Source organism: Podarcis filfolensis (assembly GCF_964270895.1).
Source record: "Podarcis filfolensis genome assembly, chromosome: 9".
Lineage (NCBI taxonomy): Eukaryota > Metazoa > Chordata > Lepidosauria > Squamata > Lacertidae > Podarcis > Podarcis filfolensis.
Window position 1 is genome coordinate 49,484,566 of NC_139610.1, and position 24,827 is coordinate 49,509,392.

Here is a 24,827-nt window from a genome sequence, read left to right on the forward strand (position 1 = left end):
GTCAAAATCTATAAGAATTTGATTGAAATGTTGCATGTTTTTGTAAAAAGCTATTTTTTTTCCTTATAATAATATTTCCTCCCCCAAAAAATCATTTTAAAGTTCAAATGCTGACCTGCTGCCATTAGAGTGGGAGATTAGAATTCTGTTTTGTGAGGTCACCAGGGTTTTAAAAGAATCCTAGCAAACTGCGAACAAGTTCCCTTTGGAACACGTTCACCTGTCATGTTGATGCACACCAGGTTTCTCTTAGCCTCTTAACAGCTGACATTGACTGTAGTTAGAGACCTAACTGTTTATGATAGAATCAGGTGCATTCCATCTCACCCTGTCTTCTCCTGCTCTGTTTCAAGGTTCATGAGGCTCTCGGAAATCTGGTTTGTTAATGTTAATAAAGTTTGTTTTGATTTGTGGGATCTAGGAGGTTTCACACAACTCTTTAATATTGTGCTCACCATTCAAAAGACACAGCAATAAAAAGAAAAAGAAAAAAAATACAGCTGAAGAACTTAATCAGAAAAAAAATATTTGATCAAAATAAGAAGGAGATTTTGGGGGTAAATTACTTTGGTATGACTAATGAAAGGCTTCACAGTATAATTATTTTTACTATGCTGCTATTCTTTTGTTTGAAGTGTCTATGAAGTCCATATTGCTGTAATAATGTTTTATTGTTCTGCGCAGCCAGACTATCAATGGTATGTTCCTGACCGGTTTCCGCCAGATGTGCCGCACAAGGCAAATGGTAAGGCAACAGCTGTACTGAACACACTTTTTAAGAGTTTCTTTTTAATGGGCTCTCTCTCTCTCTCTCTCTCTCTCTCTCTCTTTCTCTCTCTCTTGGTGATCAGTAGTAAACTTTCATAAGTACCCAGTGTGTGATTTGTATACAGCTCTATTTTGTACAACTTCAATACATGCATGCAGCCAAGGCTGTGAATTCTAAATATAATGCATTTGTGTACAGCTTTTGGTATTGCCAAGCTACTTTAAAACATCTAACATGCCTTAAAGAATCATATAAATCCCTTACTGAACACCTAAGAAAAATGAAGGACATTGGAATTGCAGTGCTCCATTCATAACTTGGTTGACAGTTGAACAAATGGTGCATCTAATATATGGTCTCTAAGGAGCTCAGTCTAGCCACTGTGGGCCTCTCCTACAGCCAGTAGAGAGAACAGTGGCTGACGTCAAATCTAGCTAAGACTTTGCTACCCTAACACTTCCACCATTCTGTCTTCACACCAAATAAGTTCAAAGGCCATGCAAGATAATTATTAGTCCACACACCTCAACTCTTCTGGTTTAAGGGACCCATGGATGATGTCATATCTGAGGGTCGCCCAAAATCCTGGAAAAAACACTTTCCAATATATCTTACCCAATTCAAGTGCGTAGCTGGTTCAGCATCAGCTCAACCCTATAGAATAGGAACATGTTTTCCTTAGAAACACAAATCACTCTGGCTTCTCTTAGGCTAAGCTGAAGCTGCTGGGCAACTTTATTTGTTTGTTTGTTCGTCAAGTAACTGTACAATTAGTTCTGAAGCATTTGCACACTATCGTAATCCATTTTCCTCTCTGTTTGCACATTCCTTTCCTATTCTTTCCTGTTTGTTGTAAGCACCCCTGGAGAAGGAAAATGTTTTTGTTTCGGAGGCTGTATGGTAGAGGTGGGCAGAAGTAGAATTTGGTCCACCAATAAACCCTTGGCCACTTTATGGTGGGCCAGCTAATGCTTTCTGGTTGTTGGGATGCTTGCAAAGAATACTGAATTAGGTGGAGTTTGATCTTATACAGGAATGACTTACATTCTTAAACAAGAATTCAGGCTCTTTCAACATGGAGTATTAACAGTTAAGGTGGGCTAGTTGCGCATTAACTGATAAAAAATCATAATCAGCATGGATTCCAGGTTCAGATGGAGCGGGGTGTGTGGCGTGACACATGAGCAAGATTCTTCCAGTGGACTCTCCCCATAACAGGCCATCACCTGCTCACTACTGCTCATTTGCATGCCTGTCCTTCTTTACTTGGTATTGCCTCCAAGCAAAGCAAGCCCTACCATTTGGAGGAGGGTGGCAGCTGCATTAGGCTTCTGTTGGTCCCAGTGGCGTAGCGTGGGGGGTGCAGGGGGGGCCGGCCGCACCGGGCGCAACATCTGGGCGTTAGGGTTAGGGGGTGCAAATCCACGGGTTAGGGGGCACAAATCCACGGGTTAGGGGGTGCAAATCCACGGGTTAGGGGGCGCAAATTACTTGCCTTGCCCCGGGTGCTGACAACCCACGCTACACCACTGGTTGGTCCATACAGTTAAAAATAGAAGATGCTAGGCTGATAGTAACCCACCTCTTCTGTGAGTGTGAAGGACATAGTTTCCTTTCCCGCATCCTATCAGAGCAGGAAGAAATGCAGGAAGCCTAAGCAACTGTCACGGGCAGGACAAATGAATTTGAAGTTTGGGACATTTTTAGGCCTGTTGGGATCATACTGAACTAGTTGTGGGGTGGGGGTCTATCAGAGTCCTTTAAGTCTGAGAACTGCAAAAGTAGGTTCCGTACTAGAAGGCACAAGAGGCATTTATTTTGAGTTGCTTATAGGACAGCAAATGGGGAGAGAAGATGGGATTAGAGCCATGCACAATTTTGTACTGCAGACATTAGATAGCCTTGGGATTGCCAGATCTCTCACTTTGATAATGGAAATCCAATTGTGAAGACTGCATGGCTAAAACATACTGGAGCGCGATTCCTTATAGAGGCACAGACCGTCATGGAAAGGATGTCGGTGCAATACCCCAATGTGTAGATGGTTAGAAAGTGAAATTTTATGCACTTCCAAACCCTTCTGTGACCTTGTGCAAATGTATTTTGATGAGTCCCACTTGCTCAGAATTTTACAACAGTCCCTTGCAGATTGTTTCACAAATGAAGCATGAGATATCCAGAAAACTGCCTGTTGTTCTTAGAACTAAAGCTCCTTACAAGCCATGAATTGGTTAGCCATAAGATTGCTTGGTAAGCTCTCCATATGAAAACTCTGCAGCCCTTATAAGTACTTAATAACTTGAGAGCGTAAAGCTTAGCCTTGCTGAGCCAGCTAACCTAGGAGATCAAGTTGGCTGGCTGCATGCATTGAAGCCTTTAAGTGCTTAAAAGCTTCAGTTTATAAAGTTATTGTGGTTTGGGGGGCCAGCTGTCCCCGGGGAAACACATGACTTTGACAAGGAAAAGCAATCTTCAGCTTTGGGAAAAGGCATTTGGAAAGTGCATGAAATTTCCTTCGATGTTTTGATTTGTTTACATGTTCAGTCTGCAAATGAGAGCCTGAAGAAAGGAGAGAAAATCTTGGAATAAGTGACCAAGTAAATAAGTGTACTTATAGAAGGGTAGTTATTGTGGAATCTGTGATCCTAATGCATGCAGGTTTTTCACAACATTGGCAGCAAAATGGCAACTTGTATATCCTCCCTCCCCCAATTTAATCCAGATTTGCCCTGTCCATGGAAAACCCAGTATTTTAAAACAACAACACTCTGTTGCCAAAAAGCCATTTGCAATACACGAACAATCCATTTGCAATATTAAGCCTCCCTTTGAAAGCCCCCTTAGAATTGTTGTCTCTGGCATACAGAGATGAACCAAGTTGTGAACAATCCAAAGGGGTGAGGAAAAGGGCTTAGTAGAAGTAAACAAGGAGTTCTGATTTCAAAAAGGGAACAACCTAGATTCAGCAGCTTTTCAGGGCCACAATACACTAAACTTTTCACTTAGTATTTAAAATAGTTCATTGGAAATTACATTAGCAGGTGCAGAGGGTGAGCAGGATCAGAACTTTCCTTTTCTCCCCTGCTGTAGTCTCACTCCCTGCGCCTTGACGCTGCTTATAGTTTCTGAGAGGATGGTTTCACTGGTACCATTTGAATTTTCCTCCTGGAGGTACTACTATTTATTTATTTATTTATTATTACTTATTAAATTTTTATACCACCCTTCATCCGAAGATATCAGGGCAGCTCACAGCATAAAAATACAAAATAAAACCAGAAAATACATAATAAAAACAAGAACAAACCAAACCAATAACCCCCTCCCCTACACATTTAAAAGGGCATAGAAGAGGAAAGTTTTCACTGGGCATCTAAAGATGTAGAATGAAGGTTCCAGCTGAATCTGCCTAGAGAGAGCATTCCACAAATGGGGAGCAACTGCAGAAAAGGACTGTTCTTGTGTTACCACTCTCCGGACCTCTCATGGAGAAATCCCAAGAAAGGCCTCAGGTGGCTATTATTATCCTGGGATAGCTCAGCTGGTAGAGCAGGAGACTCTTAATCTCAGGGTTGGGGGTTCGAGCCCTAAATTGTGCCAAAGTTTCTTGTATTGCAGGGGGTTGGACTAGATGACCCTTGTGATCCCTTCCAGCTCTACAGTTTTATGATTCTATTACGATTGCAGAGTCCAGGTTAATGTATACAGGATGAGGTGATTCTTGCAGTATTATCAGCTATGGGGTAGGTGAATTTCACTGGGAATAAGTTGGGAAGGAAAGGATCAGCCCCAGAAGGTCTCGTGCCATTGCACCCCTCCTCACACACTCCTCTTATGCACTTGGCAAACCACAGTTTCCTGTTGCAACTGATCTTGGAAACTGTTTAATATTGGACTACAAACTGCAACACGAAGCCAGCAGCTGATCACAATGTATGAAAAGAGGCAACACATGCTGCCTACTGTCAGTCATTAATTTTGCATGATTTCCAAAAGTTCTTAAATCCTCTTTGAAAAAAGCATCTGAATGCTCATATGCAGCATATTGGTGGTAAATGCTGCATAAGTGAATAAGGCAGCAGTTCTTTCCCCTCTACACAACAGTTTAAATCAAATTTAATCTTCATCTCTACTGCTCTCCTTGAGCAGTATAATCACTCAGGCGTCTAAACTCAGGTTTTGATGCATATACTGTTTTCTTATCAGAAGCACACAAGGGGGCAGACTTCAAAAAATTGCTAGGAATATGAGGAACATGATTTGAAAGAAGTGTGTGTGTGTGTGTGTGTGTGTGTGTGTGTGTGTGTGTTATCCATGCATGTATCAAGGTTTATTACTGTTCCACAGTGACAATTGCTGTGGCTAAAGAGGTATTTTGACTCTGCACTACTCATTTGGGCAGGGCGAGGCAGCACAACTCAGATCAGGATGGTGGCTAGAGAGGCAGCAACAGTCAAGCTAAGGTTTCATGTTAAGATATTATCAGTAGTTATCCATGTACTCAGCTCATGGCCCACTCGAAACAAGTGTTTTAATAAAATCCAGAAATTAAATACACATCCTCCCAGCAGAAAGGGTAGGAGTGAGCATTAGCTGTCTCCAGCTTTAGGCTATGGAGACAATTTAACAACCACTTAAAAGTTCTTTTTTTTTTTAAGCACCATTATTTCCTCCTCTTCTCTAATGATGCATGCTATCCACTTGCTGCCCTACACATATGCAGGATATTAACTCAAAGGCATTTCCATGGCTTTGGGTAGCGTACGGTGTCATGCTATGGGGGTTCTTTCAAGGCATGCTGATGAATGCAAGCCATAAAACTGCTGTCCCTGGTCCATTCCCTTCATCTTCCTCCTGCCTTCCCACTTTAGGCTACTGCGTCATAAAGAGACAACCCCAGGCACATCCTGGTGGTTGGGATGTGGGGGACAGGGTGTCTGTGTCACTCTCTTCTGATCCCTACAGCCTAGACAGTCTTTGCACACAGCTGCTAGGAGCTGGCTGCCTTCCATAGCAATCATGGGAGTGTCTGGACATTGTATATTATTCCATTCTTTTACTATTTTTTTATAGTAGGGTGTTCTTATTCACCAGGCAGAGTTAGGGGAGAGATTTTGAAAAGGAAATCTAGATATGTTGAAAGAGGTTTCCCCACTTGTGGTCTTCCACCTTTCCTGCAACAGTGTGTGAAATAAAGGCCTCATACATGCTACACTCAGGGACGCAGGTGGTGCTGTGGGTTAAACCACAGAGCCTAGGACTTGCTGATCAGAAGGTCGGCGGTTCGAATCCCCGCGACGGGGTGAGCTCCCGTTGCTCGGTCCCTGCTCCTGCCAACCTGGCAGTTCGAAAGAATGTCAAAGTGCAAGTAGATAAATAGGTACCACTCTGGCGGGAAGGTAAACGGCATTTCCGTGTGCTGCTCTGGTTCACCAGAAGCGGCTTAGTCATGCTGGTTACATGACCCGGAAGCTGTACACCGGCTCCCTTGGCCAATAAAGCGAGATGAGCGCCGCAACCCCAGAGTCGGTCACGACTGGACCTAATGGTCAGGGGTCCCTTTACCTTTACCTTACATGCTACACATCTGAAGTACATGGCTTCTCCCCAACAATTCTGGGACCCACAAAGCTACAGTTCTCAGCACCCTTGACAAGCTATGGTTCCCAGGATTCTCTGGGGGAAGTATTGTGCTTTAAATGTGTGCTGCCTATGCAGCTGAAAAATAGAGAAATGTAGAGAAAGATCTATGGGATCTGTTTGTGGGTGAGAGAGGTGGGTTCAAACAAAGGGCAAAAGGATACTGGTATCATAAATGTGGTTTCTTTTGAGTCATGCTTACTTATATCTCTCACCCACTCTTTCCTTAGCCTGTATTATCCTTTCTGCACATATATTTTGCTGGGTACCAGATCTAAAAGTTAACTGACTTTCTTTTAGTCTAGCTAGTGATCATCCTTCCTTGACAATGGCTTCCTTTTCGGGGGAGGAGGCAAAGGATTCAGGAACAAAGGACAAGAGAATTCCAACTAGTGTTATGAGTGTCAGCTTATTTTGGCAGGTGGGATAGTATGATTTCCTTCCTTTTCCAACTGTGCAAAATTGACGAGACAGCTTAAAAATTGGGCTGGAGCTTTTCCCTGAACCTACTTTTAATAAAAAAAAATTCTCTGGGAAAGAGGTTTTATTGCTTAGGGCTTTCTTTGCATACTTGTGATTCTGGCAAGCAATGTCAGTTTTGCTTCCAAAAGTCCATTTAGTGGGGGGCATACAATAAGATTGGTTCCCCCAGCACTTGTATTTGGGAACCACAGTTATTCCATGAAAACCTTAATTCAATGACTGGGTGTCTTATTGCTAAATATTTGACTATGTGTCATTTTTTTATTATTTAAGGCTAGTATATAGCTCACAGTGCGCAGATGAAGGGATACCACTAATCTCTCCTCTAAACACATCTTTTCAAGGGCGTTAGTGACTTATTTCGCCTATACAAGCCTAGTGAGTTAGGAGTGGGATTACAAATGGGGAAAATCAGAAGAGCTAAGGAGCAGTTCTGACGTTGCAAATATATTATTTCAAGTGTGTAGCGGGACCTTTAAAGTCCACTCCAGCTGTCCTCTTACCAGATAACTTTGGTTCCATAGCTGGATTACATAATATAATATACATGTGCACGTATTTATTTCCACAGGTGAATTCTGATTCAAAATTCAGTAAAAGAATTTTGATTTTTCTTTTGTTAAGTTGAGGTGAAGAACGTAAGATCAACATAAGCCAACAGGATCTTCCTTCAAAATAAATATAGTGCATCCAAGAAGAGGCAATAAAGGTTGATCACGGGGCACCAAATCTGATCACATATTTTATTGTTGAGCCACGGCAGGAAAATACAATTCCTGGAATTGTAAGCAATAAAAACACTTCTCTTCCTAGTTTCAGAGATAGGATCTACATGTGTCCTAGGGCAACTGCAGATACTGCCACTGATGTATTGGTGCAAGAGAAAAGTCACAATGCAGTATAGGAAGGATATTCAGGATGTGAAAGCAAAAAGAAGGGGTGGGAGGATTGCCCATAGACCATCATAGGGTTGGTGCAAATTTGTGGCAGGGATTAAAGAGATTTCAAAGGCCACATTGGATGCCTCTGATAAAGCACAAGCTTCTCCTTCCAGCACATCTGCTATTGAAGTTAGGTTGCCGGAAAGCTGATGAGGCTCTTTGTACATTATCTAACCTACAACAATAGAGTTGCAGTGCACTCCTATCTTACCCTCCTGATTTTCATTAAACTTAGCTGGGACTAATTAGTTTTCTAGTCTCATTAGGCACAGCCTCCCAGCAGCTTCTGTAAAAAGAATCAAGATGAATGCCAAGCTCCTAATAGACAGCGGAGGGAGACTTGATCTATCCCTTGACATCATTAGTTATGATGGCAGCTTTCATTATGCTGTGGCCATAGTAGAGCTACGTCCTCCATACTGATTTATTGCTGTACTTTGAACCAGAAGTGGGTGAAAGGTACCTCGAAGAAGAGCCAACACCAAATTTCAGGGGCTTATGCTTAAAGTCACTGTGGTTTCAAAACAGTCTCTTACTTGGTAGCACCCAGGGATGGCATTCTTGTTAGGCGGAGAGAGGCCACTGCCTCAGGCAGCAGATGCTAGAAGATGAGAAGGTGTTAGAAGATAGGACGCACAGCTCTGTGTGGCTTACCTTGCACTCCTTCAGCTTGCCTGCTGCTGACAGGTGCTGCTGTCTTATCACCACTGTCAAAGAAAGACTGAGCTGCCAGTGTCAGTTTTCTGTATGTGGAATGGAAAGAAGGTGCCACCTTGTTCTTCTTCTGGGCAGCAAAACGACTTGGGCTGTACAAAGGGTAGACACACTTCTTGCTTAGCCACCAGGTTTTAATCCAAAGGAAGATTAGACTTTGGCCTTAGCTTTGCACACTGCTTTTCTTGACCATCACTCTCCTCATGGTGTTGGGGGCAAAGACAGCTGTCTGTGGGATATCCTTGACTTTGGAAGTCCCCAGGGCATGTGACGTTGTCTGCTTCCTTGAAGCTAAAGCAAGTCTTGGTCTGGTCCATACCTGGATGAGAGGCCACCTGGGAATCCTAGGTGCACTACCTTTAATACCATTATGGAAAAAGAGGTGGGATATAAATATAAATAAATAAAACCAAAGATAGTTCAATGTAATGGGGTAAGTAGATTTTCAGATAAACTCAGGAACTATCTCCCAGCTCAGGTATCCATTTCTGCCTGAGGTGGCCATCCAGAGCCAGAGAGGAATTGCACATGCCCTGATCTCACACCTTATCTCCTCCTAGATACTATTCCAGAGCCAAGAAACCCATGATCAGACCCTTTGAATCAAAATAGTTTAAAAACAACCATTAGTGAATGAGATAAACAACACAAAAAGGCTTGCTTGATACTTAAATCCATTATCTTTTCCACTGGTAAATCTACTTTTATTCCACCCATGTGTTTAAAACTGTACTTCCTTGAACACCACACTTTTTTTGCATTCAGAAATAGCATTGATGTAAGAGTCATAGTTTTGCTGAAGGAAGTGCCTCAAAAAGGAAGCACAACAATAAAGAAATAACAACAGCACCCCCAGTTTAAACAGTAGTATGGTTTCAGAAAAGCAGCCTTCGGAATTGAATGTTCTAAGAGTTATTAATTTCCTGTTTAACAGTTAATGGTCAAGGTGATTGTAAAAAGTTTCAAGTATAATGATTATCTGGTATGAGGATGCCTAGGAAGATATCAAAGCATCTTTATACGAACATGTCTTTCTCTGGTTTGCATTGAAATTGCATATGGCATTGGTAATCCTGGTATTCTAGTAATATACTTCAAATTCCCAGATGTTAATGGGCTGTATTTTCCCCTGTTGATTTCATGAGGCATTCATTTAACATATGGAAAATCTTTGCCTTCTCATCCATTATCTGGAGAGGGGATACAAAATTAGTTCCATGCTATTTGTTCACTAATATAGATGCCACAACCTTGAAAGAGTTGAAGTTGTGAGTGTTTGATTTGCTTAACCTTTTAAATTGAAACAGTTGCAATTGCTGCTTAAGTAAAGACTAGCCTTTTCCCCATCGTTCTCTCATCTGTTTCTCACTTTGCCAGTGTTCCAAATGTATCTGGATCCGAGGACAGCAACAAAGATTTGTTGCAGCTAGGGATACTGTAGATCAAATGTCAATTTAGTTTTTTTCAGTTTTTTGGTAGGATCACTTTTCAATGTGAATTGAACTGAATATTTAAATTCTTCTCCCCTCCACAGTTGAAGTCTGATCCTAATATCCTAAACATTTTTTTCAAGCAAGTCCCACTGAATTCAATGAGCCCTAATTCATGGTAGATGTTTTTAGCATGGGAGCTGTACCTTCACTTGCAGCTGTGATCCTGTGCCAATTCTCCCTTCCCAGTCCTACTCTCTTAAAAAGATACTTCAAAATAAGCCAGTACCAACTGCGTTCAAGTGAAACCAGACACTCTGAGGGCCAAGGAATCCATATATGCAGTACTCTAGTCTTCAACTGTCTTTAACTAAATGAGGGCTGTGCTGTTAAAGCTCTGAATGCAGCCCTAGGAACAATTTTGCTTTTCAGGACTTGGTTCTAAGCCTGAAGCAATAAAGGAAAGAGGGTCTCTTGAGTATTTGCAAAATGTATTTCTCTCATCATTAAATAACTGATGGCTCTCTCTATACTAGGGGCACACACAACTCAATCACTTTTACATTTCTATTAACTCAGGAAGGTTGCATCACTACTTTAGATGAAAAACTATTTTTCAGTCCTCCTGGTTCTTTCCTCACAGTTTGCTTCCCCTTCTGTCTCTGTGTCACTAGTGGATTCTCTGTACCCATTTCTCTTTTAACCTTTCCTCTTTTGTACTCCCCCTTTCTTAAAAAACGTGATCATTATCTTTCTTCTTCCTCTGTACTCCATAGAGCTCACCGTGTCGTCGGTCATGTCCAGATGTCATGTTTATTGAGCATTTATTACCATTTGTTTGTGGGGAGTGTATATGTTGTTGCATCAAGCCATTGTTATCCCACATTTTTCAATGCTCTCCCACCACCCCGTTTCTCATTGCAAAAAGTTCAGTTCTGGAGGAAAATGGGAGGTTTTTTGCACAAGAGTGACAAATCAACTTAAATTATGCAACCTAAATTTTCCTGGTATGTTTTTTGAATCAAATCCCAAAATAGTGACAGCCTGGAAGTGTTATTTATCTCTCTCATGTGTTGTGCTTGTGTTTACTCCCCCCATCTGCCCCCCTCCCCTCTACACAATCACTTTCTCTCTTTACTCCCTGCAGCACCATGCTTCCCTCTGTACCTCAGCCTACATTGCCCCTCTGTTTTCTTCTTCTGTATCCCATACTTTACTTCTATATCCCATAGAACCCCCTTTTCAGCTCCACCTTTCCGTTCCTTGTCTCTTTTGTGTCTGTCCCCTGCATCTGTACTGCTCTTTTCCGAGTTCAGCAGCAATGGCACGTAAGGTGTCTACTTAACCATCTACACAATGAATGAAGTCTCCAGAATGCAAGTGAGCAAGTCATGCAATGTGACTAGTGGTCTGTGTGCAACAGCCTAGAGGAATTAGTTAAATTCCTCTGGACAGGAGGAGCAACGTGGATGTACAGTATTGATTCAGTCATTATCCCATTCCAATTCCCACTTTGAATGCGGTTTGGATAGGCCTTAGGTTTTGTTTGTATGCTAAGCTGGCACTGGAAAACACGTACTTTTATAACTGTTATTCGCCTAAAAAATGCCATAGGTTCTTAAGTGATTCCTTTTCTGCCTCTGTCAATAGAAGCCTGGCAAACTGCCACCAATGGCTTGCATTGCACAGATCCATTTTGTTGTGTGACATGGCTGTGGGATATTATTCCTTTATGGCAGTGTTTCCTCTTCCTTGGCTGATATAAGCAGCCACAATATGTGAAATAAATGGACAATCCAACCAGGATTATGCAAGAGATTTCTGAGTTTCTAGCACAGGATTAACTCTGCTCCCAACTGTCTAATGTATCACAAACTGAGAAGAAGAGGGGGTGAAAGCACCAGTTCAAGAAGCCTATTTAGCATGTAAGACTGTTGGCGTTTTTCTGAAGAAACTGGTCTCTTGACCCAAGATGCTTTGGGCTTTAAACTAACCAATATGCTTCTTTTTGAGACTTTGCTTTTTCATTTCATGATTGACTTAGTCTGGATTCAAGCCAATGTGTCCTTGTTTCTCTTTTTGGTTTATTTTAGAATATTAATGATTCCTATTGTTGTTGTTATAGCATAATATTAGCTTATTAATATTCTTTAGTCCTGGGGGAAAAATTCAGCTCAGGGTATACTTATTAAGACAGCGAAGCTGGAGAACTGAAGATGTCTAATTTTCTTTCACATATGTATCCATTTATTCATAGATGCCTCCTCAGAAAACGAAGGTCCTCACTTGTACCATATGAAGAGAATGAACCAAAGCAAAGACAAAGAGCCATCCTGACATCGCCTGTAACTGCTGTTACATTTTCTTGTCCTGCTGCACTCTTTTTTATATGATATACCATTATATAACATACACACAATGGGAGATTTCTATGACTGTGGCAAAGAGACAGATTCACTTCCAGCTATGGTTGTTGTTGTGGAAAGACTTTCTCCCTGCCCCGCCCCCCACACCTTTCTTTTAAAATAGACTGTACCAAACCAGTTGCAACTGTTCAATTATAAATAAATGTCTGAAGGGTTTTAGGAAATGTGCAAGTGAGTGGTGTTATGGTGGTTTTACAAGGCAAAACGTCTGTATGCGGATCAAGGAGAGGGCAATTCTGTCCTTACCTTTGGGCACCAGAGGAGCTGTGAGGTATTGCAAGCAGAGTTGTGCATATAAAATGTGGCTAATGGGATGTTTGTCCCATCCACATAGAGCTTACTGTGTGGTCTATAACCCTGTATTTGGTCAGGGCTGACTGTAGTACCTCCCCCTCACTTCACCGTCACTCAGTGCCTAAAAGTAATGCAAGTGGGGGTTCTTTTTTCTATGTCGCCCAGAGTGGCTGGGGAAACTCAGCCAGATGGGCGGGGTATAAATAATAAATTATTATTGTTATGTCGTCCTCTATGTTGTAGATCTGCTTTAATAGTTAGATTCCTGCCCTGAGCTAGGAAGTCGGAGCAGATTACCTTTAAACTTCCTACTCACTGTAAGATTCTGCGGTCACCACATGGCAATCCAGCATTTTTGTGAGCAACCTGCCTCACTGGCTGCAGCAGCAAATGTTTGTATTTGGTTTTATTCGGTTGGGCTGTGTCTCAATCCCCATTTTTAGTTTAAGAATCATCTTGTTGTCATTCTGAATTCTACAGCGCATCTCTTTGAGTACGTTAGTCTGCTAAACTGGCTTGCACAGTGTGTGATCCACCACTTCAAACGTAGCCAACCAGACACGCACTGTTGCTTTGCTGGAGGATTAACAGTCTCTGCACTTAGGCAACCCTTTGCAGACAGAAGAACAAATGTGTTTCATAGAAGTCCTGCTGGGCCACCTTAGAGGGCTATTGGGCAGCAATTGATTTGGTGGGTCAGTAGCAATCCATCAACCATTTATAATGGTCAGTAGTCGTGTTGGGCTGTATTGATTGTGACAATACTTGCTGTGTCCTCAAGCCAATTATTCAGAACAGTCTCATCCATATCAGTATAGCTACTTGTAAGGTTCAATATTGCAACATAAATACTCAATAATAACTTGTCTTCTATTGCCAGAATTAAAATCTATGGTTAAAAAAAAAAAGAGAACAAAAACGCACACGCATCCTGAACTTGCTTGCATTTACACTGAATGCAGATGGAAATCTGAATGTATGATACAGAATTAAAACCATATCGGTGATATATGTGTATATGCATATATGTGTGAATGAAATATTTCTAGAACTACTGTAATATTTTGAGCTGAAGATTAAGGCCAGAACAGAGTTTGGCATGTTTAACCCCTGCAATGGTTTAAATGTGACTTAAGCACACAAACCTGGGTGCTGGGATTGTGGCTCGGCTTTGCTTTACCCACTTTAATAACATTAAACATAATTTCCCCTGACATACAATTTGAGAACAAATGTAATGCACCTAAATGTAATTGCATTTTAAAATGTGAAAGAAATAAGCATGGCAGATGTTTGAGAAAATACTGCAGATTTTAATCTGCTTACAGCATTACCTTTCCTTCTCCTAATGGGGTAGTCCTTGCAGGATTCTATCAGAGCTTAGACTTCTAGTGTAGTTGGTCTCAGACACTGTATTGGCCAGATAGCCACTGGACCATCTTATCAAATCAGGAATTTCTGTATGTCTGTATCTAACTTTATGCAGCAATATCCTTCTAGACTCCACCAACCACCCTATAGTAGACTTGTCAATCAGTTGTGGAAGACACGTCTATTTTCCCTGTGTATTATGTACTGGACATAATTGCCACTTTAATTTTTTTAAGTCATTTGGATTCCAGTTAATGGATGGAGATGGTAGCATTAAAAGAATAATCTTAAAGGATTAGGTGTGTTAAGTATTTGAGCCACAATGGAATACAATTCGTGGTTAGGGATTTCTTTGCAATTAAACCGATTCCCTCAACAGCTTCATTTTTACATTCATATATCAAGGAGACAAATCACCTGACCCTATCACACCGTATAATGGAACCTGTACAACAAGCCTTAAAACTTACAATTCTCCAGCGTATATATATATTTTTAAAATATATCTGTGGAAGTCAAAACCACATTGCATTTTCAGCCGTGAGAGAATAATGTGAATTCCCTCTAAAGGAAGATGGGAAAGATTGGTCTCTATGCATGGGTTGGAAGTTGGCTTAAATAGCTACTATAGCAGCAGATAATTTAACTAGCAGGCAGTGTAACTGTGCTATTCCTGATTAGTGATTTGGCTAATAAGGGTGAGATCATGGAAAATGCTAATGCAGCGCCTTAGGAAAATCCAATTATAATGTAACCTAATTCAATTCAGGCTCCCAGCAGGTGACCAGTGTTTGTGGGAAGAGCACCCCAGACACAGGATTGTCGTGAATGCACCAAACAGACAGGCCTCTGTGTATCCAATGTTAGAGCCAACAAACCCCATTTCATTCCTTTCAACACTTCAGCTCAACTAATTATGAGGGTTTCGTCTTCCATTTGTGAAGCTTAACTCATTATCATTAGAGTTCATGAAAACAGAGATGAATATATGCCAGCTACTTGGAGCAAAAAGGGGAGGGGAGGAGAAATGCAGACATTTTTGCAGCCTCAGGGTGCTTTTCTTTTCTTAGTGTCAGCACCTGCCTTTTAATGTTTTGCTGCCAAACATCTGACCCAGCAAATATTTAGTCACCTAAATCCTAGCGAGACAAATTGTGAGAAACTGGTGAGGTTGGAGTCATCAATGGGGGTGGGAGGGGAGACACACCCCTCCATTACGGAATAATGCATTAATTATATTTAGTTTTAGCTCTACAGCTAAAGCAATGTAGCCAGAGCAGAACATGTTTAAGGACTTCTTAGGGGAAAGGTATAACTTAGTGGCAGAGCATCTCCCAAATTCAACCCCTGGCATCTCCAACGTGGGCTGGGAAGGACCTCTGCCTAAAACCTTGGAGAGCTGATCCCAAGTCAATGTGCATGGTACTGAGCAAGATGAACCAATGGTCTGACTCCACAGAAGGTGGCTTCCTGCTTTCCTATATTTGCCAATCCTGGTACCCTCCAGACTACAACTGGTGGAAATTTCTGTCCACAACATCTGGAGGGCACTAGGTTGTCAAAGGTTGCATTAATGAACACAGTTTGCCATATTTGTGTTTGTTTGTTTTTAAAGACAGCATACTCTCTTTTTTAAAGTAACTGTACACCAAACATAATAGGTCATTTCTAGTTGCTGCAGGGACACTTTTAGCAATTAAGGATCCAGTTTTGACCTTCGTTTATAAATTTATAGCAACTCCATCTATATGGTTGCATCCAGTGGTGTCTCTCCACTGCTTGAATAACTTTTGATCTAGCATCCTCCCGCACCACCTCTTACCTTGTGCTGAGAGGTCCTCTAAACCCCTAGAGATGCGGGGTTCAGGAGAGATGGGCATCACCAAAAGCTGCCTCCTTCCCAATTTCACTGATGGAACCCTTTGGAGGATCAAAGTGCCTTGTGTCAGTGGAGGGACAACTTTAGTCACCAGACTCCTTGGCCACACCCATGGCTCCTGCCAGATAAGCCTGGGAACTGTAGTTTACCCCTCAGCAGAGCTACAATTCTCAGCACCCTTAAACCACATTTCCCAGGATTCTTTGGTAAAGGCCAGGTATGGTCAATGGTATGGTGAGGATGTGACCATAATTCAACAGACAAAGTCTTCTTAATAAATACAGTAAATCATGTTCCCAATATGAACCAATGGCTTGCTGGTCGACTTGTCCCCTTTACAGCATCCATTGCCTGCTCTGGGCTGCTTTCACCTGTTCTATAAGCAGTGAACCCACAGGTGCTTTTGCTTTCAGGGCTGTATATCTGGCCAAGAAACCACATTGTGAAACATGAAATCAGTAAGGGAGGGGGTGGGGAATGAAGTGATTCTAGCTGTTTTTATATTTGCTCCTGGCTATGGGTGTGAACAAGTATAATTTGTGGTAAAGCACCTTTTATTTATGAAAGCTGTTTGTTGCAATATGAAATAAAGTTATGAGGTACTGAAAATATGGACCAGGTTTCTCAAACACTTCCAACTGCTCTCTTAGTAGGTATTGTAAAAAGCGATTGTGCTGGTGTCATTTTCTCCAGCTAGTAGGGGAGGGTCATTTTGGAAAGCATGCTGGTGTGCATTTTGCTCTGACATTAGAATAACCTGTTAATATGGCAGCTAATATTGTTGAAAGTGTATATTTTTAAAAAATCAACACCCAAACAATAATGATATAAACTAAAAGTAGCAATTCCAGTGGTGTCTATAAAAATGTCTGGGCTGGTGTCCTATTGCAGAAACAGACACCCCCCCCCCCCAATTCCTGATGTCTTATGTTAAATCCAAAAAGTTCAGTTGTTATTTGCCTATAAAGTTATTTGCCTTCAAGGGCCAAGATCTGTTGTTGTTTAGTTGTTTAGTCGTGTCCGACTCTTCGTGACCCCATGGACCAGAACACGCCAGGCACTCCTGTCTTCCACTGCCTCCCGCAGTTTGGTCAAACTCATGTTAGTAGCTTCAAGAACACTGTCCAACCATATTGTCCTCTGTCGTCCCCTTCTCCTTGTGCCCTCCATCTTTCCCAACATCAGGATCTTTTCCAGGGAGTCTTCTCTTCTCATGAGGTGGCCAAAATATTGGAGCCTCAGCTTCAGGATCTGTCCTTCCAGTGAGCACTCAAGGCTGATTTCCTTCCTTCTTGCAGTCCATGGGACTCTCCAGCACCATAATTCAAAAGCATCTTCAGCGATCAGCCTTCTTTATGGTCCAGCTCTCACTTCCATACATCACTACTGGGAAAACCATAGCTTTAACTATACGGACCTTTGTCGGCAAGGTGATGTCTCTGCTTTTTAAGATGCTATCTAGGTTTGTCATTGCTTTTTTATTTATAAAATCAGGGAGTTTTTCATAAAAGATAGGTTAGAAATTATAATATTTTTTGAAAACCAGGCACCAGTGGCCTCCAGTCTGATGATGTGGCTGTTGAGTGCAAAGATAAAGGTTCTCCGAAACCAAACAGTGATGAAAACCTTATAGATCTGAATTATTTGCCTATATCTGGAGGAAATGGAACATGAGACATGGACCTTCTCTGAATTTTGCAACGTTGAGTAATGTGTAGAGAAATGCATACATTGAAGCAAGTGTGCAGATGTTAGGAAAATATCAGGCAAAACTGCATACTAACATGTATATTCACATATATTTCCACTATAAATGCTGAATTTTTTTTTAAAGTGCAAACTAATGTGCAAATATGGAAAATTGAACTTAAGACAAAAAGGAAATTCAAAACTGAGAGAAACAGTAATTGGAAGATTTGCCCATTCCTACATTAGATGCAAAGACCCACATTTGACACTATGTGTAACTTTGCCCTAAGTTTGTAACAGGACTGCAAACTAAACTGGCCAGAACACTCATCTGCATTACAAAAGCCTCTCTTCTACTTTTTATTTTCTAGTGAACAATGATCAGGTGATAGGACACTATGTATGAGGGAGGTCCATGGGTGAAAACACCCAGGAAAGCCTATGTAAGAATTTACTAACTTTTTTTGTTATAAAGCCACTAGATGGAGGTGTTGTTTTAAATGATGCTGTCTAAATCAACTGCTGAAACTTTCAGGTTGGGTTCTTAAAGAACATGTCTCTCTCCTATATGGAACTGAGCAGTTTTTGATCACTTGTCTGTTTTCTGCAGCCAGCGCTGCTTACTTTAAAGTTTAGGGTCTGAAAAAATAAATAATTTGTCACACTCTTAAGTGACGTTTTCAAACTTTCTTGATCCTTTAATCTCTATTTTGTATGGGTTTCAGTTTTGCTGAATGTTTCCAGAGGTCATTTTTTTTCATTGAAAGTCCCCCCCTTCTTTATGCATCACAGATGTAAAGGAGTTAAAAACACCTTAATTATGAAAGTTGACAGAAGTCAGACCGCTTGCTTAATGGGTGAGAGAGGAAAATGTATAATTTGCAGGGAGGGCAAAGCCCTCAGCCTTAAACCTGCAGCGTCTGACAGAAAGCTAATAAAACCTTCAAGTGTGGCAAAGAAAACAAGGTTTAGAGCTGAATGACTTTTAGGCCTGCCTGTCAGCTTTTTCCACAGATGCTGACACACCACGGACACCATATATCTTTCCAAGTTCCCTGGTGGTGTATACTTTCTCTTACAACTATTTTTTCCCCTTCTCTGAAACTCCTATTTCAGACCCCATTTGTAGCCTCTGTAACTATACAAACATGTTAATGTATCATAAACTTATCTAAACTTACCTAATAATATCCATTTAACCTCTATGCTATCTAAGGCTTTGGGGCCCCTGTTGCTATTGAAATCAGAGAGGCACCTACAGTTCTCATGGTCATTTCCACAAGTGTTTTTACAGAATTAACTTGATTCAGTGTTCGTCATTTCTTCTGTATTTTGGGAACTTATAATTTTACTATGTTTTCATTATTTCATTGCACGCCACCATGATACTTTTGAGTGAATTGGTGATTCATAATTATTCTTATAACAGTTTACCCAAGATAACTGCAATTATCAACATGGGTGGTATGGCTAGAAAAATCCCACTCAGTGCAGATCAGAGAATAATACCAGTAAACAGCCTGACCCTTCTCTTAAGTACTTATTAACAAATACCCGTATACCACATTAAATACAAAGCTGAAAACACAAATATTATGAAAGTTTCTTTTCCTAAAAACAAACTCTTCTAAGTTTCTTTCGGCCGTTACAGGCAATCTCAGTGTTTGTGGCATTTTGACACAAAAGTGAAACTATCATGTGAAAAATCTGCAAAAAGAAATCAAAATAACAGTTGCTTCAGTTCCCTGACGGAATGATGCAATGCAAGCCAGCACCTCGGAGAGATATTAAAGGGTGCTGCCATCTGGTAAACTCAGTAACAAACACAAGGGCTTCAAAGGGTCTTGCTGGTCACCCATTGTGCGTGCGACGCTCTGTTTTTCATTTGTATGTTTCTTGCTAACTTTAGCTTGTCAAGAAGTTCACATTGCATGTTATCCATAATTAAGGCTGTATTTTGTTCTCAGGATCTACAGACTTTCTGTGAAAACCTACTCAGTTAAGGTATGGCCTCTTCCTTAAGGAAATGCCAATTTTCACAGTGAAAATGTTAAAATGTATCTTGCAAAAACTGTGTTGCGTTTTTAATTTGGAAGCCTGGCTGTGTTTATTCACCCTTCTAACAAAACCTAAGGTCACTATTCGGCTCAGCTGCACTTTTCTTTCATCCCGTGATATGCAATGGCCTTTCAACAAGGCTAAATGTATATGTATTTGAACATTCCTGCCCACTCAGAAGTCTGTTAATGCTGTCAGCTTTGAAAATGGAGGTCTCTGATTTAGAAGGGTGTGAAACCTAACTCCAGGCTACTCTTTCACCCTGTCAAGGGTAACAAGGGGCAGCATTAATTATCCCACTTTCCATACGGTGTCCAAGTTGGCAGCATCATCCAATGTTCTGTGCCTGTCATGCAGTTCCAGATCCAATGCTGGGAATTAGACATTTCCCCTCAAAGGTGTTAGACTAAACTTAGTCTAGGAATCAGGTGCACAGGTGCCCTTTCACACACATGGTTCCCAGTATATCAGAAGCTGCATCTTTGTAGACAGACTAAGTATGAAACAAACAATCTGGGAGAACTACAGGAGGAACCATAACTCTGTGGCAGATAGCACTATGCTTTGCATGCAGAACACCCCAGAAACGTTCTGGGAAGAAAGGTCTCTGCCTAATGCTTTGAAGACCTAGTGCCTATCAGAATAGACAATACTGGCTAGATCATGGGTAGGCAAACTAAGGCCCAGGCGCCGGATATGGCCCAATCACCTTCTCAATCCGGCCCACGGACGGTCCAGGAATCAGCGTGTTTTTACAGGAGTAGAATGTGTGCTTTTATTTAAAATGCATCTCTGGGTTATTTGTGGGGCCTGCCTGGTGTTTTTACATGAGTAGAATGTGTGCTTTTATTTAAAATGCATCTCTGGGTTAATTGTGGGGCATAGGAATTCGTTCATTTTCCCCCCTTAAAAATATAGTCCAGCGCCCCACAAGGGGTGAGGGATGGTGGACCGGCCCACAGCTGAAAAAGTTTGCTGACCCCTGGGCTAGATGGACCAGCGGTCCAACACCAGTATAACCCAATTTTATATTGTTGTGAGTTAGGGGAAGGAAGTCAGCTACATGCTGAGATCTTTCTAACCCCAGGATCCAGCCAGTGTGAAAATATACAACAGGTTAGTTTCCTAGTGAGGTGATCGCCAGTGGAGATGGACCATTAAGGGGAATGGTAAATGGGCATGGCTCACTCCCTCAAACTCACAGACAGATAGAAGGACAAAGATGGAGTTGAGAGCAGAGAGATGGCAGTGATGTAAGCTAGAGGCAAAGCAGCACACTGAAAACCAAGTGAGACAGAATGTTGTTTGGTTTCTGTTCGGATCCAAGGCTGCGGCTATGGAAGAAACCAGGCTCTCTTGACATGTTAATGCTGTGAACCCCTCCATCACAGGCTCAGGTTGTATATATGTGTAAATAAGCCACGTATCATGAAGACACTACATTCTCCACTGTGCCTCATTCTGAAGGAAAAACAAACCCTGAGTATCATCATCATCATCATCATCATTTTACAATTGTACAGTTGTAACTATGCTCAAGGCAGCTTACAACATGACGAGATTTACATAATTACAAACATAACAGAAGTCATAAACAATAAATAAAACACATCAAAAAGTACACAACCAAATGTAAACAATTTCCATGTAAATCATAAGATCTAAAACGAAAGATACAACAATAATATCAAGAACAGCAACAGCTCTCTCAACCCCCCGTAAACAATACTCCAGCCCAAGAATCTGTTCAACAGCTTCAGCTTTTGTAGCTGGAGTCAGTCCGCACTCCACTCTCCCAGGCCAGATGGGAAAGGGCCAGTAAGGCAGGGTGCAGGCCTTCCAGGGCTCACAGCCAAGATGGTCTCCTTTAAAACAACACAGATAAAGAAGTTCCAGGAGTAAGGACCTGGAACCCCTGGAATCTCACACCGCCTGGAGATTGGGGTGGTGTGCAATAATATATTTATTGTAGCAGGCTTCCCTTGGGCACAGCAGACAGGTAGGGCCAGGGGATAGAAACAGGAGCCTGTCTGTTAAACTTAATGTCCATTTGCAACAACAGTAAACGTATAAACCCCCAAAAGAAACAATAAAGGCCTGTATGGTTTTGTACCACCTCAAAAGTACCACAACTACTGCCTTATAGTTTAAGAGATGGTATAGATATATGGTGGCAGCAGTAAGAAGGTTTCGAAATAAATGTACCATGGTGGAAGTGGGATTCAAACAGAAACTCCTCCACACACTTGGTGAATCAGCAGCGGTAAAAAGAATCTGGTTTTGCTCATAGAAAGTGGGGTAGCTCACCTCATACATACTAAAATAACATAGAAGAGCTATAACACTGCAGCAACTTGAAATGAATCTGGATAAATGCAAACTCAAAAACGTATTTTTATTATTTGCTAACAAGTACTATGTCATACTTTTGTTCCCTGTGCCTTTTTGTCAGTTCTACACTCTGCATACATGAATTTGCACCACATAAAATTAGTTCTTAACGCCTTACTTTGCCAGATTGCTTAGGTGTGCAAAATGAAGCTTCCTGCTTGTAATTTTATTCACACAAAGGTGATCCACATAAGGAATTCCTATAAGAGAACAGAATCTAGCACAATGCTATTATACATGTGCACATACACAAAAAGAAATATATGTGTTTTAAATTCAACTTACCTTGACTATTTCACTGTGCCATTGAAGCTCTGAACACTAGGAATGATTTTGCTTTTCAGGACTTGGTTCTAAGCCTGCAGCAATAAAGGCAAGAGGGTCTCTTGGGCATTTGCAGAAAGTATTTCTCTCATCATTAAATAACTGATGGCTGTCCCTATACTAGGGGAGCACATAAATCACTGCCTCGGCCCCTAGGAGTTGGTGCCTATGTGGATTAGTGTTATGTGTGAACCCAGAACTCAAATTTAACCATGGTTTATTTGGCCATCTCACCCTAGATGCTCATGGTTTGCTTGATCATCTGTGGAACAACTTAATTTGTCACTTGCTAAACATGGCTTAGCCAGGGCCAGCCCAATACATTTTGCTGCTTGATAAGGACCAGATGGCACCCTTTCTCAATTCCACTGCTAGAGGACGACTGAGCGTTCTTCTACACTAATGATGGACCAGCATCCACCAGCACACCTGAGAAAGCAGGCCAGGTTCAGGGGCTCAGGAAAGGAATGTGACAACTGAAGGGAACAGCTGGGTACCCAGGAGGAAGAGCTTGGAGGCTGCTGCCGCTACTCCAAGCATCAACCACCTGTTGCTGTTGTCTCACTATGCCTCATGGTTAGGGCCAGCCCTAAGCTAAGTATTATATGTGAACCAAGTCTTTTCACTCATCGGGCTGAAAACAGTGCCCTGTCCTTGACCTAGGCAATGCTGCTTCTTCCCAAGAGCACTGGCTAGCCAGCCAGAATTGTATAGAACAATTCCCAGCCAAAGCAGTTGCTATTGCATGCAAGTAAACTATGTCAGCGCATACATGCATATTGAGTCTTCATGTGTTTGTGGTGACCTCATGTGTCATGTAGAGCAGATGTTTCTGCTGTGAATAGTGTGTACTGTGAACAAAAACGCTTGCCTCCTGCCGTTCCTTGTAGATCCCTTCTTCCTTGAAGAGGGACACAGGCGCCAATGCCACATTGCAGTGTGCATTTATGAAATGTGTGCGTGTGTTGATCTCCTCACAGCTGCTGTGCAGATGAACCAGCCAGCCCAGAACAGAAACAGAGCCTCTTTCCCTCTCATGAAGACATTTGTCAGGTGTTTAAACAACCATGCTTGCACCCAGTAAATAGCACATTCAAGAAAGGAGCCAGAAGGGAGCAATTTCCACGAGAAAACCAGCACAGGGCCCTGATCTGGATGTATTCCAAACAGGACCACCATGGCTACTTTTTCTCCAAAATAAAAGCAGCCAGGTTAAGCAGGCTTGTTTGAACTGCAGGCAAGTGAGCACCTGGAAAGAAGTGTTGTTAGGTGAAGTAGCTGTCCCTGAAAGATAAAACGGAAGCAAATCTGGAGGGTTCTATTCAGGCGAAACGTTTTGAAGGATATTTGACAATATTTGGTTTACTGTATTGGCCTGAATATAAGCCACACCCACAAATAAGCCACACCTTTAAAATTGAAGGGGGGGGAGAGAAAAAAAGACAATACCCAGGCTGCTTCCTGGAGGGAAGCTTTGCCAGTGGCGTAAGGTTGTGAATATATGCCACACTTTAACTTTTCACAGAATTTGGGGGGAAAGTGTGGCTTATATTCAGGCCAATACGGTATATATTTCAGGGCAGCCCCAACATGAAAACAAAACTCAAGGGCCACATGACACTGCGAGGAACAGCTCCCTCCATGAAACATTCTATTTAGTTCCAAAAAGTGATGGGACTACCAGGATGCCCAAATAATTTTGCAGGTTACTAATGGGGAAGTGAAGTCCACAAGGAAGCCATATATTCAGGGTCACTTTGCTTTCAGATTTCTTTAGGGAAAAGATTCAATTTGAGGTATTGTGTACATTTTCAGAAACAAGTGATGTCAGATTTTAATTTTTTAATTTTTGTAAAGATCACATGACAATTTCACTCTGGCCAGATCAGATTAAGTGTGTGTATGGGAGGCACATGTGCCACTTTCAAAAGTACTGGTACACCTTTCAACCCAATATGACTAGGGAGCCCATCTTACATCTGAAAAACTCTCTTATTTTTTTAAAGAGACATTCCTACTTGCAATTTCTCTGGGAGGAGCTTAACTCTTAAGCCATTTCAGTGTCAGATATACAAGCTGTTGCCCTATCCACATGTACCCAGGACCGGGAATTAATCCCTATGAATTCAATGAAACTTCTGAATGGACATATAGAGGTCCTACAGCACAGCTGCAGCCCTCCCTATATACACATACTTGGAAATGTCCCATTGAAATCAGTGGGGTCTATTTCTGAGTAAGCATGTGTAGGTTCTGGCTGTGAAAGTGGTTTTAAGCCATCTTTAAATAACCCCAAACAACAGAGTTCTACTCTTCCCCCTCCCCCTTTCTCCCCACAACAGAGTATAATTATAACTTCAGAAATTGTGTTTGTAGCAAGGAAAGGGAACCCTGTTTCTCATTATTTTGCACATGCAG

General features: G+C 41.6%; 1 protein-coding gene across 1 annotated transcript in view; it reads left to right on the plus strand.

Moving 5' to 3' along the window:
* Positions 1-12,567, plus strand: part of TNIP3 (TNFAIP3 interacting protein 3) — a 62,901-nt gene extending 50,334 nt beyond the window's left edge. The window contains exons 12-13 of the mRNA XM_083571617.1: positions 685-745; positions 12,235-12,567. Of these exons, the coding sequence (XP_083427743.1) occupies positions 685-745; positions 12,235-12,314 (141 nt within the window). The 3' untranslated portion in view covers positions 12,315-12,567. The remainder of the gene's footprint in view (positions 1-684; positions 746-12,234) is intronic.
* The last annotated feature ends 12,260 nt before the right edge of the window (positions 12,568-24,827 follow it).